We start from the raw sequence: 17,940 nt of genomic DNA on the forward strand, positions 1-17,940 counted from the left end.
GTTTGGATCCTGGCGTGGGTCCCCATGAGCTGTTGTTCATCAGGTAAACCTTGTCTTGCAAAGACTATAAGGTGATGATGGTGTTAAAAGAAGAATAGTTCCATAATCACGATCTCCAGAACTATCGGTGGTCCCTCGTCACACCAGCCCTTTTTACCCTTGAGATCGTTTGTCTGTGACACTCCTCCCTGCCCTCTGTCCCTCTCCCCCTTTGTCCAGTTCTGTCCAGCTCACTCTCCAGCGTCCACCTATGTGGCCCTTCCTCAGAATGCGTCCTCTGCCCTATTGACCTTTTGGAGCAGACGGGACCTGGTTGGGCAGTGTTCTCCTGAGCCTCGTAGGCTGTGGAGCAGCATCCCCGGTCTCTGCCCACCAGGCAGTAGTGCCCTCCCCACGCCCAGTTGTGACAACCAAAAATGTCTCCAGATGCTGCCAAAGGATTCCTGAGGGACCAAACTGCCAGGTTGAGAACCGAGACTCTAGACTATCAGCTCCAGGAGAGTGGGCGCCGAGTCCATTTTTGTCCTTGTCACCTCAGCACCGTGCATGTCATCCGGGTACTCCATGAAAATTTGTGAAATAGATAAATGGACAAACCGTACCTGCTATCTAACAGTTCTTTCCATGGCAACCTGGGAAATACCACCCTGGTCTCAAAAAAAACCAAGTGGGTTTAGCTGTGACTTTGAGTCCTAGAAAACTAGAAGCCCTCTCTCGAATATGGGTGTCCCGGCCCTCCCCTCTGCCAGTGTCAGTGAGGATGTGTGAGTCGTTAGAGTTCCTGCCTGATTAAAGCCCACATCCTCTTTTAACACTGCCAGAGCAGGGCCCTCATAGCCAGAGGAAGTACCCCCATCATTCACAGGGCTCAGAGGCCTCCCACGAGCTCTGAAATCGCCTTCTGAGAAAAAGGGGGCATCCCAGCAGGCAGAATGGAACCTCCTGCAGGTGGCATGTTTAGGGTGATTGGGCTCAGGGTGGCGTTGGAGACCCAGTTCAGCGTCCACCTGCTGAGTGTCCTTCTCTCTCTGGCTGGGCCCTGCTCCCTTTTCATGAGGGGAGGGAGGAAAGTAGAGGTTTGGTCCCTCTACTTAACCAAGCATGTAACTGGAAATGAATGGTTTAGAAAGTTCCACGGGAGTCAGAACAGTGGCCCTAAGACTGATTTAGGGTATATGTGAGTGTTCTAGGTTTTTCTCTCTGTACCTGGCAGTTCTAGTTCCTGAACTGGAATGATAGATCCAGGTGTGGTGGGGGGGGCGGTAAGAGACCGGGTGTGGGGGTGGGGACAGGCCGACAGGTGGTAATGACCGGCTGTGTCAGCCTCAGTTCACTGCTGCTGCCCTAAGGGAAGGATGTCAGGGGTGCCCGGAGAACCCCAACATCAGGAGGCTGGGCTCCTCTCCCTCCTGTGAGGGCAGCTGCCTGGGGAGAAGGCCTGGTGTCGACACCCTCCCTGATGCTCCTGCAGGAAGCTCGGTGTGACACAGGCACCCCCGCCCCCGGCCACAGGTCTTCTTTTCAGCAGGCTGTAGACGAGCCTGATGCGAGAAGGTGAGCTGACAGCCCAAAGCCCTCATTACCGGCAAGGCAGACCTTCCCTTCTGGAATACACAGAAGGGATGAGTCTGCCGGACCCCTTCTTCTCCCACATACAGAGCCTTGGGTTGAAAATGACAAGGAGAGCCACGGTGACAGTCGGTGTCAGTGCGGTCGTTGCTTTGATGAGAAACAGCGTAGGACTTCAGACTGAAGCCTTGATCCTAAATTAAGGAAAGTCAGTGGCATCGCGGGGTGACGGCCGGGGGGAGAGTGGGAGCGTGTGCCTTCCTGGGCGCCAGCGGGGTTTCGCGTCCTTGGCACTAACGTTTCGGGCCACGTGATTCCTCGCGGCGAGGAGCCGTCTTATGCAATGGAGGGTGTTGAGCAGCAGCCCTGACCTCACCCCGGTGGGCGCTGGTAGCTCCCCTTCCCAGGTGTGACAACCAGAATGTCTCCAGACATTGCCAGGTGTCCCCTGGGGGGCAGTGGAGCCCCGTTCCAAGTAGAAAACCACTGCGCTCCAGTAACAAACATTCTGTTCAAGTCTTGTGCCTTGTAAAGCTGTGGTCACTTGTTTACGCTGAGAATTTGATGATTTAAGCACAGGACAGAGAGGTAGAAAGAAGGCAGTGTTTCTCACTTTTTTCTCAGTTGACTCTTTAAACGCCGTCACAAGAGGCAGCGTGAGACATTGGCTCGTAGCGTTGGTTTTCACACATCTCTTCACCTCGTACGATCCGTACGATCTGAACAGGTTATTTAATTTTTCCGGACCTCCGTTTTCATCATCTGTAACATACAGATACTAATGCCTTCTTTTTAAGTTGAGCATGTAGCTAAGTGTTGACTGTATAAAGCTCCAGGTACAGAGTCTAGCACATAGCAGACGTTCAGTAAATGATGACTGTTACTCTTGAGCACTTCAGAATGTATTCTATACATTTTAATAAAATTGGATTTCTTTTCAAGTTAGGGATGACAGTTGCTACTGCTACCTAAAATAGCAATGGGATCAGGTAATTTCCATTGAACTACAATTTATTTCATTAACAAATTCCTACTATATAGTAGGTACAATGCTAAATGCCGGGCATTAAAAAACAAAACAAAAATAAAAACAAAAAACCTTAACAAACTGTAATCCCTGCTGTTAAATATCTAATATGTAGATTTAGCCACATTAGTGGATCAAGTTATGTTCATCAAAATAGAGCCGCCATTTACTAAAAACTCTCTGCATTAAATGGTCTATGCGTTATAATGGGGTGTAACATTCATTTTAGTGTATATAAAGGGGTCTCACTACTTTATTTCTTAACTCTTTCTCTTTTTCCAATAACTGCCATTTTTTATTGGAGTTTTTCCGATTCTGTGACTGGACCGCTGTTCTTGTGCTCTGTAGTCTTTCCTGCTCCTCCTTATTACACATTGCAGTGCATCTGAGTTCCGGCTGCTGGATTTTTATAAACAGAAAAAAAAAAGATGCTCGTTTTAAGTGATGTGTTCATTTTAGAAATCTTGAAAACTACAAAACAGTATAAAGAATAATAAACCATATCATATTACCATCAGAAATAATTATATAGATAATATCTTGATATCCATCGTTCTAGTTTTTTTTTTTCTGTGCTTTGTATTATTTTACATAGTTAAATATACCATAGTTTTCTTTTTTTGATTAAGAGATTTCTGGAATATATTATTATGTCTTTAAATTTCTCCGAAGATCGTTTCATAGCTGCCGAATGGCATTGTGTAAGATGGATGTCATGAACTGACCTGTGCTGTTGGATGTCTAGGTCATGGTTTCCCAGACGCAGTCCCTGAAGCAAGGATAAAGTGCACATGATTCATCGAGGAAGTGTCCCCAGGTGGAACAGTCAGGGAGTGAGGGAAGTGGAGATTCGAAAGGGGAGTGGCCAGTCAAGGGGATGATATCAGGTGAAGTCCCACACTCAGCCTACCCCTGGGGAACTCTGGGATATTTTTAGGTGGGTTGTGCCACCTCGAGGCAAAGGAGCTGACCTTTTATACTGCCAGATCGGTAGTCAATGGCCGTAGGCCTCCAGGGTAAAGGAGTGATGTATGACAATCCCAAGCGCCTTCAAGTCTGCTAAGAAAAAGGATTCCAACTCCCACTAGCCGTGGGTGCAAACTGTTAGCAGCAAGGCACAGAGAAGCTAGAGGAGAAGTCCACAAAGCTGGGAAGGGTCACTCACAGTGTCCTCTCCATTGGAAATTGAGGTTGCAATGATAATTGCTATTGCTACTATGAGTAACTCTACAGTGAACATTTTTAGACCCAAATCTTTTTGATTATCACCATAGAATTGATAGAAGGGATGTTATTGTTCCAATAGGTATACACTTTTTTAAAGATTATGCATACCAAAACTTGCGTTTCAGAAAGATTTTTATCAGTTTACACTTCTAACACTTACTGCTCATTTTTTTGCTAGCGGCAATCTAGAGAGCATCGATTTGTCACCTGTGAATTGAGAACCTGTCAACAACATCATAGTTATTCTCGGGGGTCAGAAAAGTCATATTCGTGGTCCAGCTTTGAGTATAGACTGAATAAATGATATCTCGAAATATGACTTTTTGAAAGTACCCAGATGCTGTCATAAATAAAAATAATTTGCATTTAAGTAAAGTGTTTACGAATCCATGATCGTTTTTATCATGTATTTTCACAAGTATTAAAAATATAATTAGTCATGAAGCATCTGTAATACTTTTTTATGTCTAAAAAAGGTGCCACATTGTTTTAAAGCTTGAGATCCACTAGTCACTATCATTACACTGGTTTCAGTTGTCTCTTGGCTATTGATTTGGAAATCACCCATTTGAACTGTTGCATCTTAAAGATTTGTCAGTAAAAAAGTCTATAGGACTTGATACTGTAAATAAAACTAAGTCAGCAGACTGAATAAACATATCTCAGCCCCATTCAAGGATTTTTGGAACATGCTCACCCACCGCCACCCCCACTATGATCCAACCCTTCCAGTACTCTTACTGAGACATTGAAACACACCAGCGTTGTCATATTCTATGTCTTAAATGGTCCAAGGAAGCTACAAAGACACAGACAGGTCTTTATCAAGGTGGAAAGTTGTATTTGACCCACTTTCTTAGCTTGATCCTTGAGACTTTCTAAAGAACTGTTGACATAAAAATCAGTGACTATTTCAGGTCTAGAGCACTGAGGAAGACAAGGATTAGGAAGCCAACATTTACTGAGCACCTACTCTGAGCCAGATACTGTGCTAGTTACTGTCTGTCTTTCTGTTAGAGCTTATGGAATTCCCATGACCACCCTTGAAATTTGATTTCTAATATGGCACAGGTGAGGTCGATAAAGATTCTGACTTGCCCTCGTCTCTTGGTTAGTGCATGGTAGAACTAGGATTTGGACCTTAGATTCATTTTCCCTGACACTTAGAGGAAAATGGAATAAATGTCTTGTAAGCCATTATTTTAAAAGATAGACCGCTAACAAAGCCTCGGTTCACTTCTTCTTCATAGCCTTCCCCCGTCACCCCAAAAATGATTTAAGAATGAATGATATGTAGATGAAAGGCATTTCGATGTCAGAGTGTTTAATAAAATATGTGGCTGTTCAGTGAAGAAACTTTTTAGACATTGTTGCCATACATTTCAGTAGCTGAGCATTTCTTTCCTGAGTCTTTTTAGGTTCATTTTTGGCTAAATTAATTAGCATCATAGATCAAGTGTACACTTTGAGGTCTGATAAAAATTTAAGAAGGAATTCAAAGACGTCTCTAAGCCTCTCCCTGGTAACCTGAAAGATCGCATTTAAAACCACCAAGCCTCTGTCACTTTGATCAGTTAGTGTTTCCTGTGTCTTCTGTGAACTTTTAAAGATGCCGACTCATCCTGATAACACTCTACACTTCCCAGGGTATCAAAATGCACTTTAGTTTTGCTTGTTTGTCTAACTTTCTGCCTTAAGAGAATGTGGTAGATATTTGGAAAATGAAGACGGGTTTGGGTGGACATATTTCAGTGATGTTTATAGAGATTCGAGAGACCAGAGTCCTCTCCCCATTACAGGACCCTTAACCCCAGTTGTTTGTGTATTAATAACTACTGTCACTTTGCAGATGCGGCCTTAATCTCTGCGGGTCAACCTTTGAAGATCTCTAGAATGTCTCTTGCCAAACAGCCCTAAGAATTAGACCTTTGCTGTTTGGTAAAGTAATGGTGAGACACATTTGGCTTGACTGCTGGGCAGTTCAGTCCTACTTAAGGCCACTTAGAAGTCTCAGTTTGGCAGCCTAATACTTTTCTTTCGCATTTATTTTTTGGGGAAGAAAAACTGTCAAGAAAAACTGTTGGGAGATGTCATGATTCTAATATAATCTGATGTGCTGTTTTTCCCTACTTCCTATAGCCAGCCCCTCTAGAGGAAATGGTTAGTCCAAAGGCAGAATAATGAAGGGCTCTAGGTACTGAGAATGAGGATCTTAGAAACATAGAGACCAGAAGGATATCAGCATTTCCCAGTGTTTGAGAAAATGACAGCTTTCGTTAAGGAGGGCCCAGGGTTGGTTGTCATTACCTTCCCCCCAAGATAATTGGGGGGCTCTCCTTGTCATGCTGTGTACCAGTTGTTCATTTCAGGCTCTTGCATTGTTAAGATCCCACTCTTAGTATGAGACTCACTGCCTTCACGTGAGGGTGATCCATTTTGATTATTCCAGACCAACTTTACTTCCCAGCTCACTCCTCCATCTTTTTATCATCCAGTGTGAGCCCCTGGGCTATCTGGCCATGGGAGGCAAACTGACTCATGGGTAAACAGTCTTTCATAACTTGAATTTCATGGATGTCATCCAGAGAATGATGTAAATGCATTTTGGACTTTCCACATTGGCAATGCCCAGTCTTCTTAGAGTTAGAGTTTATGAGGTGAGCATACTCCTGTGGTGGTCTCTAAATACTGTCTCCCACTAAAAAGAACCAGCGCCCCCTAGAGAAGTGGCTGATTTGACCTAGGACAGGAAGTGTGCAAAATGAGCCCGGAACATCTTGTCAGTCTGGAAAACAAGAATGCTTTTGAGGCTACAGGTCATATGAAAGGTTCAGGAGCCAACCTGGAGAGGCTCGTTTTGAACATCAACAAGGACAATGAAATTTCAGTGGCTCAAGACCTTTAAAATTTGTTGGAAAACATGTGTTCATAATTATACTAAGAAAACAAACCAACCAAAAAAACCCTCTGGTCAAGTCTAAGAATGCTGAGTAACCAGCTTATTATTGTGAGAACAATATAGGGAATGAATTAAGCATTTATCCTGCCTTTGCTATACAAACTGAACCTCAGGATAACCAAATAGTTGGTTATGGAAAATTTCTTTTTTATAGAAGTATTCCGACTAATAAAGAAGGAAAGTCAGAATTACAATAGCACCCATAATAAACAATGCACTGAAGCAATGATCAGAAGTAGCTGCTAACGTCACAAAAAAGACAAATGGCCACTGTCTCCTGCTTCCAGCACTGGGTACAATGCCTCCATAAAATATTCTTGCAAAAGAAAAAAGAAAAGGAAAAAGAAATCCAGATCTGACCAGGCCCTAGAACAGAGGTGACAAAATTCCTGCAAAGAGCCAAGTAGCAAATGTTTCTGGCTTTGCTGGCCCACAGTCTCTGTTGCAGCTGGGTAGCTCTGCTCAGTTGGCTGTAGGAGCTTGAATGCAGCCACAGACAAAACAGAAAGTGTTGCCATATCTGGCCCAGGAGCTGCAGACTCCTGCTCCAGGTCTGCTGATTTACAGGAAGTACAGAAGGCAGCATCACATGAATGCAATTAGCAAAATCTAGACTGTGGGAAACTCGACAGGACAAGTAACCTGGTTTCTTCAACAAAAAGTTCCAAGAAAAAGTTAAAAATAAAGCAACTGGGGGAAGATTTTTTTTAAAATACAAGAGACATATCAACCAGTCGCAGTGTGTGGAGCTTATTTAGATCCTGATTCAAATTATTTAAAAAATACAGGAGAATCAGAAATTTGAATATCAGCTAGGTATTTAACATATAAAAGAATTATTAATTTTTGAATGGGATGATATTGTATTTATAAAGACATACATATATATGTATGTGGAATATATATATATTCATTAGGTTTAGAGTATGTGTTGAAAATATTCTAAATTATATGATGGCCAGAACATGAAGTGATCATTATTTTATCCGGATGTTGGGTACTGGGGGTTTATTTTGTTTTTGCGTATAATCGAGATCTTTTACAACATAAAGATATAAATATATATATATATATGTACATTTTATGACATGTATCACTTTAAACTTTTTTTAGGGATGGAATACTTTGCATTTATTAGACACTCCTGCATCCTCCTAAAACAGATGTGACTCATCTGGCTAAGAATTGGAGCCAGAAGAGTCTTTCTAGTGTTTTTTTCCTCACCAAACTGTTTATATACATCTTATTTGTTATACTAGAGCTGACAGATATATTATGTATCATTAGATCATGTGTTACATATAAACTATGTCATTTTATTTTATTTTGTAAAAAAAAATAATTTATCGGGTTGAGACTAAGGATCTTGGAGTGACCGGCTCTCTTAGTCTCCCCTTGTTTAATGGATTGGTTCGTTTGGTGCAGGGGTCTGGTCTGGCCACAGCCTAGAGAGGTCGCTTGAGTGATGGAAACCGGAGCGGAGGGAGCTGTGGCGTACAGGAAAGCATGGCCCAGCCCCTAGGGCTGGTTGCTATGCAGGATATTTGCCATGGGAATAAGAGTTCCGTGTTACCAGAGCTCCATTCATTTTCGTTTTTTTTCTGAGAATAACTCTAAATCTAGATCGTATGTGACATCTTCTAATTTTTAATCACTTAAATATTTTTAGAACGCCTTGTATTCCAAACCAAACAACTTGAGCAGCTGAATGAGTCCCATGGGTCAACCTCTGATTTAGTGTCTCCCAATGGTAGGGCCCTAAATAAGACCCCTCGGGCACTGAACTATTAAAGTCTTATGGCCCTGCTTTCTGTGAGCTTCCTGTCTAGTTGGGAGGGGGAAACATACTTGAAAAACAAAGAGAGGTGTAAATAGGAAGTGCTAGGGGAATCCAGGAAAAGGGGTGACTAGTTCTATCTGGAACTTCAGGGGAAGCTTCCCGCAAGCTGTGGAAGGGGTTGGGAGAAGCACCGGTGCTTAGTAGGTAGATGGCAAGGGAGAGAAGCAAAGGCATGGGCATGGGCAAGACCAAGAACTAGTAACAGGAAAAACCACCCTTTAAGAAGAAACTTGGTGGATTTCACAGACTGGGGTCCCTCCATAGCCCATTGATGGAGTATTTTTCAGGCCAGGATGGTGTTCTGAACAATCAGGTGAAAATATGCAGCGAACAGTTGAAAGTATGGCACTGAAATCCAGCTGAGAATTTGAGCTACAGAGTTGATCATCTGTGTGGAAGTGATGCTTGATGTCATGGGGTCTATAGAGACTGTGTTTCTCTGTCTGCCGTGAACAAGTGGTACGTTTATAAATACAGGGATGCCCTCCGAGTCTGGCATTTGCAAAACTACCAACCAATTATTCCCTACACTAAAACTTATTTTAAGCCCAAAGCAGTACCCAATTACTTCAAAAACATTCCCCACGCTGAGAAAGAAAAATTTGGAGTGATGGAAACTAGAAGTATGTGGGGAAAGAGAAACTCACACTTGGAAGGATATGCCTGTGATAATGGCTTTATTTATAGGTTTATGATCTCCTTTCGTTGATGGTTTAAACTAGAACTTTTTTTTTTACTGTTATAAAAAGATTAAGAAATGGAGATATTTAAACAGATTCATAATCTTCCATATCGATGCTACGTAATACATTTGGGCAGCATTTTTATTCTTTCTCTCTTATTCAAAAGTTTAAAGTGCATTTGTCTTAAAAATGAACAGGAGGTTACAGTGTTCTTCCCATAATGAGAAACTGCTTGTTCTAGAGAATTAGTGTTTCAAAGCCTGATAACTTCTACAGTTATTTTATGTAAAAGATTATCTATTTGGACATGAATGTGTGTCAGTAGAGGAATTTTATAAGCCTGAAATAATGTATGGATCAGCCCCCTTCTCCTGGCTATGAAACTTTGGAGAGAAGTGAAAGCTTAGTCTTAGACATGTACAGAAACCAGGTGAGTTTAGATGAGTGAGCATTTGGCTTAGGAAACCGAGGCCAAGAAGAAGTTATGCCCAGAACATCAATCCAAAGAAAAGCTCTACTTCTAAGTTCTGCACAGCTTGACACTGCTCCAATGCACTGCTATGAAACCGCATCGCTCAAAACATTCCCAAATCCAAGAAACTAAGGAAAACACCCATGACAGCCTTCCCCACTTCATAATGAAGCTGTTCTTCTAGTAAAAATGCACAACCAAGCACAATTCTGCTAAATAAGATGGCTATTTATTTGGGAGATTATCTTTGCTGACTCCGAGACACGGGAGCTGTTCAATTTCTGTTACTGACCCTTTCTATCTGTTTCACAACCTTCTACATCAATATATACCATTTCGGTGAATCAACTCTGAGGTAGCAGAGGCAAAACCAATGTGATGTCTTTTATGAATGTGCAGATTCAAATATTTATTCAAATGTTTGCTAATCCTGGAGGCTCGGGAATATAGATTGTGGCATGCTGAAGGTGGGTGCCAGAATAGACTGTAAGGTAAGAGTCAACAGTATAGACTGATGAAGTTGGTGCCAGTCACTGGATCTGACCATTCGTGACAAAGACCATACACATTATTTTATATTTATGAATACTTTGTGGTGTATTTCATTTTAAAGAGGAAATTTATCTCCGAGGGAGAAAAAAAGGAGAGAGAGAGAGGGCACGATGTCTAATTTTTAGATGAGCTGAGTAAAGCCTCCATAATCAGGATTCGGAAGCTCTCCAGTGTCCAACAAGCTGAAAGAAACTCAGGGCATTGTCATGGTATTGGAGCCAGTCCTAGGTGCCAAAGTCCAAACAGGCCACGCTGGCCATAGCAAAGCCCCAAGTATGTAGGTGACATACGTGTTTTGAATATAGACAGGCTGCATTTATACCATTATTTTACTATGAAGCTCTGGAGAAACCCCGAAGGGTCTAAATTTTTTTAAATGTGCTTTTTCCACAAAACGTAAGAAAACTGTGACACCACCTTGAATGATGGCCTTTGTTTGTGGTTTACCTTGTGGCCCTGTGTGGGTTTCGCAGGTGGGGACCCCTTTCCTTGACACTCCTCTTCCGACCCCAGTGAATTTCACTCTTTTTGGAAAGTGCTTGGTGCTCACAAGTGAGGCTCCGGACTCGGCACAATCACTTTCCCAGTGACACTCTATAAACGTGATTCTGCGGCAATAAAAAAATAATTAACCAAAATAGAAAGCATATAAGCCCTCGTATTTATTGAATATCTGCTATGACCTGGAGGTGGACAAAGGTCAAGCATATAGAGAAAGGAAGGCAAGGACACACCAAGTGCTGGTTTTGCCCGACGCTGATCCGGTGCCCTTTCTTTGTCCTGGAGCCCATAGTCCTTATTTCCTCGTCACTCCTGTCACCTGTCTCCTAAGTGGCTCTCCTCTTTCCCGTTCTCTGCAGACACGCCCCGCCTCCTACTTGGAGTGCACCTGACGGGAGAACGAATTGGTTCCCAGGGAACTTGGGCTCAGCAGAAACTTCGTTGGGTCTATGACGGGGGAACCAAATTAGCCACATCACGAATTCTGCTTTTGTTTTACTGGCTGCCATTTTTAGGTTCTTACTTTTCCAAAAACACATATAAACGCCTCCCTCTTATTTGTCACAGCCAAAGAGAGCTGGGTAATTGGTAATCAAGGAAGAAAGCACATTTCAAAAAAAAAAAAAGAAAAAAAAATCACTGTAATGGAGAATATCAGTGTAAACAGTGCCATCCTCATAGTTGTCAAATTTACCAATGTTCTGCTCTATTGTAGATTTAAGGGTGTCACTTTAATTTATTTTAATTAACAGTTCTTTAAGAAAATAATATGTTCATGTTAAAAAATCAAGTGGACGGTATGCAGTTATAAGGTAATCATAGCAACCTGAGTGGTTTCTCCCTTAGAGTGAAACCCAAGAGCTATACCAGGCTCCACGGGTCCTTCGGGATGCGGCCCCTCCTTCCTCTTCATTCCCCCGGGGCCCTTACTTCACGGCCACCCCGACCTCAAACATACCACGTTTATTCCCACCTCAGGGCCTCTGCGCTGCCATCCCTCTATCGGGCGTGCCCGCCCCGCTGCTGACTGCCTGGCTGGGTCTGTCTCCTCTCTCAGGTCTTACCATGAGCGTTTCCTCCACAGAGGTGGCTCCGTCCCAGCGCGTCATTCGCTGCCATCACTGTGTTTGGGTGGCCTGGCCCTGATGGCTCTCCGAGGTTACTTTCTTGCTTCCTGGTCTCTTTTCTGTCCCCTCTGGGGTGGCAGCATCATGGCGGCAGGGGGCTTGGCCATCTTTATTACAGCGTATGCTCTGCACAGTAGGGACTTGGTCAATGTTGGTTTAATCGAATGAACAATGGTGTTATTTATGAGAAATGAATAACAATTAGAATAGTGTCCGACAAACAGTTTGGATCTACCAAGTGGAGGTTCCCTTCTGCTCCCTCCCCATCCCCCTGACAATATACAGTCAAAACCGATCGCGTCTACACTCTTCTAGCTCAAATATATTGAGAAGGCATTCATTTCTGCTGAGTGCCATAAATCGTACCGTGCCAGGTACAGAGTAGCCACCCCAAAAAAGTGTTCATTTAGCAGAATGTCAATGTTCTTTGTCTAATCTGATTTTTCAGGCTGGCCATGCCGGAAGGAACCATGAGTTGGCACTTCCCCTGCTTCCTCCTGGCCACCGTGACTTTGCCCTCCGCGTGCCTGCAGTTCAATCCTCGGCCTCTGGAGGAACTGGGCTCTGACATAGGCATCCAGGTTTTCAATCAGATTGTCAAGTCGCGGCCTCGTGACAACATCATCGTTTCCCCCCATGGCATCGCGTCTGCCTTGGGGATGCTGCAGCTGGGAGCCAGCGGCAGAACGAAGCTGCAGCTTGCCATGATGATGAAATACAATGTGAACGGTGCGTGCGCTGGGCCCTGGCTGCGGGGTCGCGCAGGGGTCGTGCCGGGGTCCTGCACCAGAAGGGTTCCCTGCTGGGTCTCCGCTTACAGCCCCGAGAAGCAAACAGAGCATCCTGGGGGTTCACTGGTGCCATCTGGGGTTCAGGCTATTCTCCTCTAAACGACAGGTGTTGTGGTACCGGAAGTTACGAGAACTGGCTTCTGGCCTCTGTTCTGCAGCTCTGGGGCTTTGGGTCCATCACTTGACCTCTCAACGCTCCAGTTTTCTCATCTTGGAAAAGAAAACTGTCCGTCTGCCCCACCTGCATGGCAGACAGAGCTAAAAATGCATTATGGCTGTGAATGCACTTTTAAAACTATAAACTGGGGAGCGGGGGGTGGTGGTGGCCGTGGAGGACAGCACGAGGAAGCCTTGTGGTGATGGGACTGTGCTCTGTCTCGACCGTGGTGGCGGACACGTGAATCTACACGGGGGATACAATTGCATAGAGCTCCACACACACGTATGCGCACGCACACGCACACATGTGTGCGCGCGCACACACAGGCGCACATAGAAATCAAGTGCGATCTGAATGAAACTGACTGTACCAATGGCAATTTCCTGGTTGTGGTACTGTGCCATAGTCATACACGAGATCACCATTGGGAGAAACAGCGAAAGGTACATGGGACACCCTATATACTGTTTTGCAAGTTCCCGTGAACCTATAATTATTTCAAAATAAAAGGCTACAAAATTTTTTTTTTAAGTAGAGCCCGAGGGAAAAAGCTTGTTTTTTTTTAAAGAAACCCCTGATTTTAGTTACTCATTAAAATGTAACGTAAGAACTTACATGCCCTGGCAATGTCATGTTGCTTTCGCTACTGCTTTCTTGCCCAGAGAGTTACCTGCCACCTGCTTTTCCACGCTGCAGGGTGCGAGGGAGCAGGGCAGGCTTCGGAGCCCTTCATGGCATTGTGACCTGGAGCTAGTCCCTTTTCACATCTAGGTCTCCCTAACTTTATGGGAAAATGAGGGATTTTTGCTACCCATGGGCTATCCCTTCTGCCGGCCACGACATTCTGGGGCTCCTGACTGTGCTAATGCCTTCAGCCGGGTGAGGAAGACGAGACAGATGGGGAGTTATGAACTCCGGGCTCTCAGCGTAGCCTCCAGAGCTGCCGGCACCAAATGTCTAACCGCCCTGCTCTGACTACTGATTATGCGGCATGGAAGTTTTGCATGAGTTTGCGATTTGTTCACCTGTCAGAAGCAGGAAAAGGCCAAATACGTAGAACACACTGTTCTGCCTCTGGCATGGGAGTTCAGAAAACTCTTGTTGATGTATAACTTCATAGTGAATCACCGCTAGAATTTATGGCCTTTCCTAGTGTCGTCCAGGTCCCGTCAGCCAATGCAGTTCCAAAATGGCAATTGGATTTTTGTTGTTTGTGTTAACGCTGAGCCACATTCATTTTAAGCAGTATTTCCAAAGTTTCGATGATATCGCCCTGTTGACCACCCCCCACCGCACCCTTTTCTTCCTCCAAAATCGCTAACGGTTATGCCGTAGGCTGTGATTTCAGTTGGCATGAGATATTCATCCAAGGGAGCCTGAGTGATTGTTCAGGCCCCAGTTCTGGATCAGTGGTGATGTTCTCGTTGACGATGGTGGCAGACAGTTTGCCAGTTTGCGGGGACAGAGAGGAAAGGTTTGTCCTGTTCTTCTAGGGTGTGTGGAGGAGACAGTGGCTGAAGGGGACAGACTTGGGACTTGGCCTCTGGAGTTTGCTGCTCCCTTCCTTAAAGAATGGGCTCGCCTCCTCCTGCTGGGCCTGCTCACAGAACAGTGTGGGGCAGACTCACGAGAGGCCCAACAAAGGCCCGAGGGTCACCTCTGTGTGGGGCATGGGAGACTTTACCCTGCCTTTGTTTAAAGGATCCGAAGAAGAGACACTCAGAGGGACAAGTCAGCCCCCCAGAAAGCCATCAGGATCGCCCTGCAGGGTGTTTTAGGACAGTGCCATTTTGAAAAGACCCCAAGCGATTAAGAAGGATCCATAATTAACAAGTTCTCTGTAGAAACACATTTCTTCCTTATAACTTATTTTCCTCTTTTCCATGCTCTAAAACTAAATGGAGCATGTATGAACGGCTCGTGTAAAATAAAGCTTACGTCGCCATAAAATTAATCCCTGTACTTTGTGAGCTTTATACCAAGCAAGGCTCACATTGTTCTTGGATGGTGGCGCCTGGCAACTTCTGACAGTCTCTCGAATGCTCGTTTTCTTCATTTTTCTTCCAAAATAGAGAAAGGGAATCATGTTGTTAAATCTTCGGCAGGAAAGGAACTCGCCCTCAAGATGGTGAAGCGAAAAAGAGAATACGTTGGGGAGAATCCTTCCATTTACCGCACCCCCCCACCCCCACATCTACCTAGCGGGGGAGCTCGCCAGTCTCCCTGTTGACCTGGTGCCAAGAAGATGTTTCAGGAGAATGAGGTCCACGTGGGGCGGGGCAGAGAGCACCTCAAATATGCTATAGACGTGCGACTGACTTTAAGACCTGTTAATCGTACTTTATTTTATCCCCTCTCCCCTTTCTCAATACGAGGCCACCGAGAAAGCAAAAAAATTGTGGTCTCTCGCTACTCATACTTGTCTCGTTTATACTGTTTTTATTTGCCATAAGATAGCAGATAACTTTGGAACATCATTTTTCTGAAATATTTTGGGAATACTGCTGCATTTTCTCGTTTCTCCTTTAGGACTCGGTAAAATGTTAAAGAGGATCAACAAGGCCATCGTCTCCAAGAAGAACAAAGACATCGTGACCGTGGCCAACGCCATGTTTGTGGGGAAGGCCTCTAAACTCGAAGCACCTTTCGTCGCGAGAAACAAGGATGTGTTTCAGTGCAAGGTCCGGAATCTCAACTTTGAGTCTCCAGCCTCCGCCTGTGACTCCATCAATGCGTGGGTTAAAAACGAGACCAGGGGTGAGTGGTCACAGCTCCTCGGGCCCCTATGTTGTGCGATCTTACACTTTGCAAATGAAAGTGTGAGTGAGACTCAAAGATTCGAACATGGGTCTGCAATCCAGTGACGCTTCCGTTGGGAAGGGCCGGCACCCAGGTCCCTGAGCTGTCTTTTCTTTCTTAGCAGGCCTCACAGCTCGGTCCGCCTTCCTTTCTTTTTCATGCGACCACTCCTTGTGTCCCTTGTGGGTTTCCCTCCCTGTGGCTTGGGTCCCTTGTGGGGCTCCCTCCCTGAAACCATGAAACCATCAGGAGACCCGCAAACGCGGAGGGTTTCGTGGTTTTTCTGAGCAGAATACAGCCCCGCAGACTCCTTTCTCTCACTGCGTCTCATCCCCAGAGTGCTTGCCCACGGGCCCTTGTCTGTTTTGCAAGTTTTACTCCTCGCTCCTTCCTGCTTTTGCATCTGCCGTCTCCTTTGCCCGGAATGTCCTTATCAGCCTTTAAGATTCAAGAATGATCTCTCTCCTCACCTTCCCGGCCTCTTGCTTCTGTCATCTCTCGGGAAGTGGGTGCCTCCTCTCTGGTTGATTGGCACATGATGACGCGTCTTCTGTGCCCCTTCATTATAGCAGTTTCCACGCGGTGTAATGATTGCTTGTTGACGTGTGTCTCTTCTCTCCTGCAACTGAGAAAACGTCTAACGTCGTCAGTGTCTAACAGTTTTGAACCTGTTAATTTGTAAACCGCAGGTCCAGGTGAAAACACCCGGGAAGAGAGGTAGGTCCAGATTAACAGAGGCAAGTTAAGTCCAGGGTTGTAGATGTAGGAACCGTTTTTTCACAGAAGGGAGAGTCAAGGCCACAGGAATGCAAGCAAAAGAGACTCACTAGGGAGAAGAAGCTCAAAGACAAAACTTGGGGAAATTCGGGCTTTTCAAGTCATGTTTCTCAAAGCAAGGTTCCCGATGCACCTGCATGAGAATTACTAGGGGCGTATGCTTAGAAGGGAGATCACTGGACCCCAACCTGCTGAGTCAGAATCTCCGAGGGAGGGGATGCCGACATTCTTTGTTAAAACAAATTCTCCCGTGGTCCGCCTCCACCACCCATCACCACCCTTACACGCGGGACTGTTCGAGACCCATTTGAGGGACTAACGAAGAGAGAGATGGACAAGGAATGCTCTGGAGGGTGTAGGAGAACCAGGCTGGCTTTGGGGAATTCGTGGCGCCTTTGCTCAACAGGATCCTGGACGGTGCAATCTGGGCTCCCTCCCTGAAACCATGAAACCATCAGGAGACCCGCAAACGCGGAGGGTTTCGTGGTTTTTCTGAGCCTGCGCGCCTCAGAGCAGTGGTAGGAAGCTGCGACACTCGGAAGCTAAGTGGCCGTTTGATTGGCACGTCACTGTGCCCTCCCAGCCTTCCTCTGCACGATGTAATGGGAACATTAAATCATATTAGAATACCACTTGACAGGTTTCAGAGCACTTGGATGCGCATCCTCTCAATTGCTTGCTGCATCTCTGGGGAGGGCAAGTGCTGAGACTCACACAGTGCCTTCCGACCCCACAGACCCAACTCCCTCTTTGTAAACAAATATTTTTAATTCTCTTGTTTACAATCCCGAAATGAAATGTATAGGCCATATAACCTGAACACAACAGACGCAACATTTTTTAAACTAATAGAATACCAAACTACAATACAAGGAAAAAGGAAAGTAATTTATATATGTAGTTCAGCAGGCAAACCCATGGGCATAGCGACACCTGAATACGTAACGAAGCAGACCAAGACGCATCTGTTGTAACTGGCGACTCGGAAGCCACAAGCTGAATGCATTACCATTGTTAATGTGATTTTTTTCTGAACCAGTGCAATACCCTTGGTAAATTTCCAAATAAAACAAGTATAATCTCCACTCGATTTACATAGTAGTCACATTCCTAGCAAATGCAGTGTACGTTTGAAGTATGCCCCACCCCCGCCAAAGGTACATGTGTTTGCATGAAAAAGAGTGAGATTCTGGGCTCAGATCTTAATAAGGAGATTTCTCACTGATGTGAATAATATCAGGCCTGGTGTTTGAAAGTTATGCAGGGAGAGGACAGTTCTTCATTGAGACCGTTTTGAATGTTACAGGACATGTCGTATCTCTGGCCACTGCCCATTCAATCAGAAATGCTCCCACAAATTTCAAAACTACCCCCTCGGGGTGAACTGCCCCACTGAGAAGTACCTGCCTACATGACAGGTCTCAGAAGGACCCAGGAGACTGAACAGTCCATGAGC

The 17,940-nt window shown here is 44.9% G+C and overlaps 1 protein-coding gene across 1 annotated transcript in view; it reads left to right on the plus strand.

Moving 5' to 3' along the window:
• Window positions 1-17,940, plus strand: part of SERPINE2 (serpin family E member 2) — a 55,840-nt gene that overhangs the window by 19,081 nt on the left and 18,819 nt on the right. Inside the window, exons 2-3 of the mRNA XM_039855702.1 lie at window positions 12,406-12,686; window positions 15,438-15,665. Of these exons, the coding sequence (XP_039711636.1) occupies window positions 12,413-12,686; window positions 15,438-15,665 (502 nt within the window). The 5' untranslated portion in view covers window positions 12,406-12,412. The remainder of the gene's footprint in view (window positions 1-12,405; window positions 12,687-15,437; window positions 15,666-17,940) is intronic.

Source organism: Pteropus medius, unplaced genomic scaffold, assembly GCF_902729225.1.
Source record: "Pteropus medius unplaced genomic scaffold, Ma_sr-lr_union100, whole genome shotgun sequence".
NCBI classification, from domain to species: Eukaryota; Metazoa; Chordata; class Mammalia; order Chiroptera; family Pteropodidae; genus Pteropus; species Pteropus medius.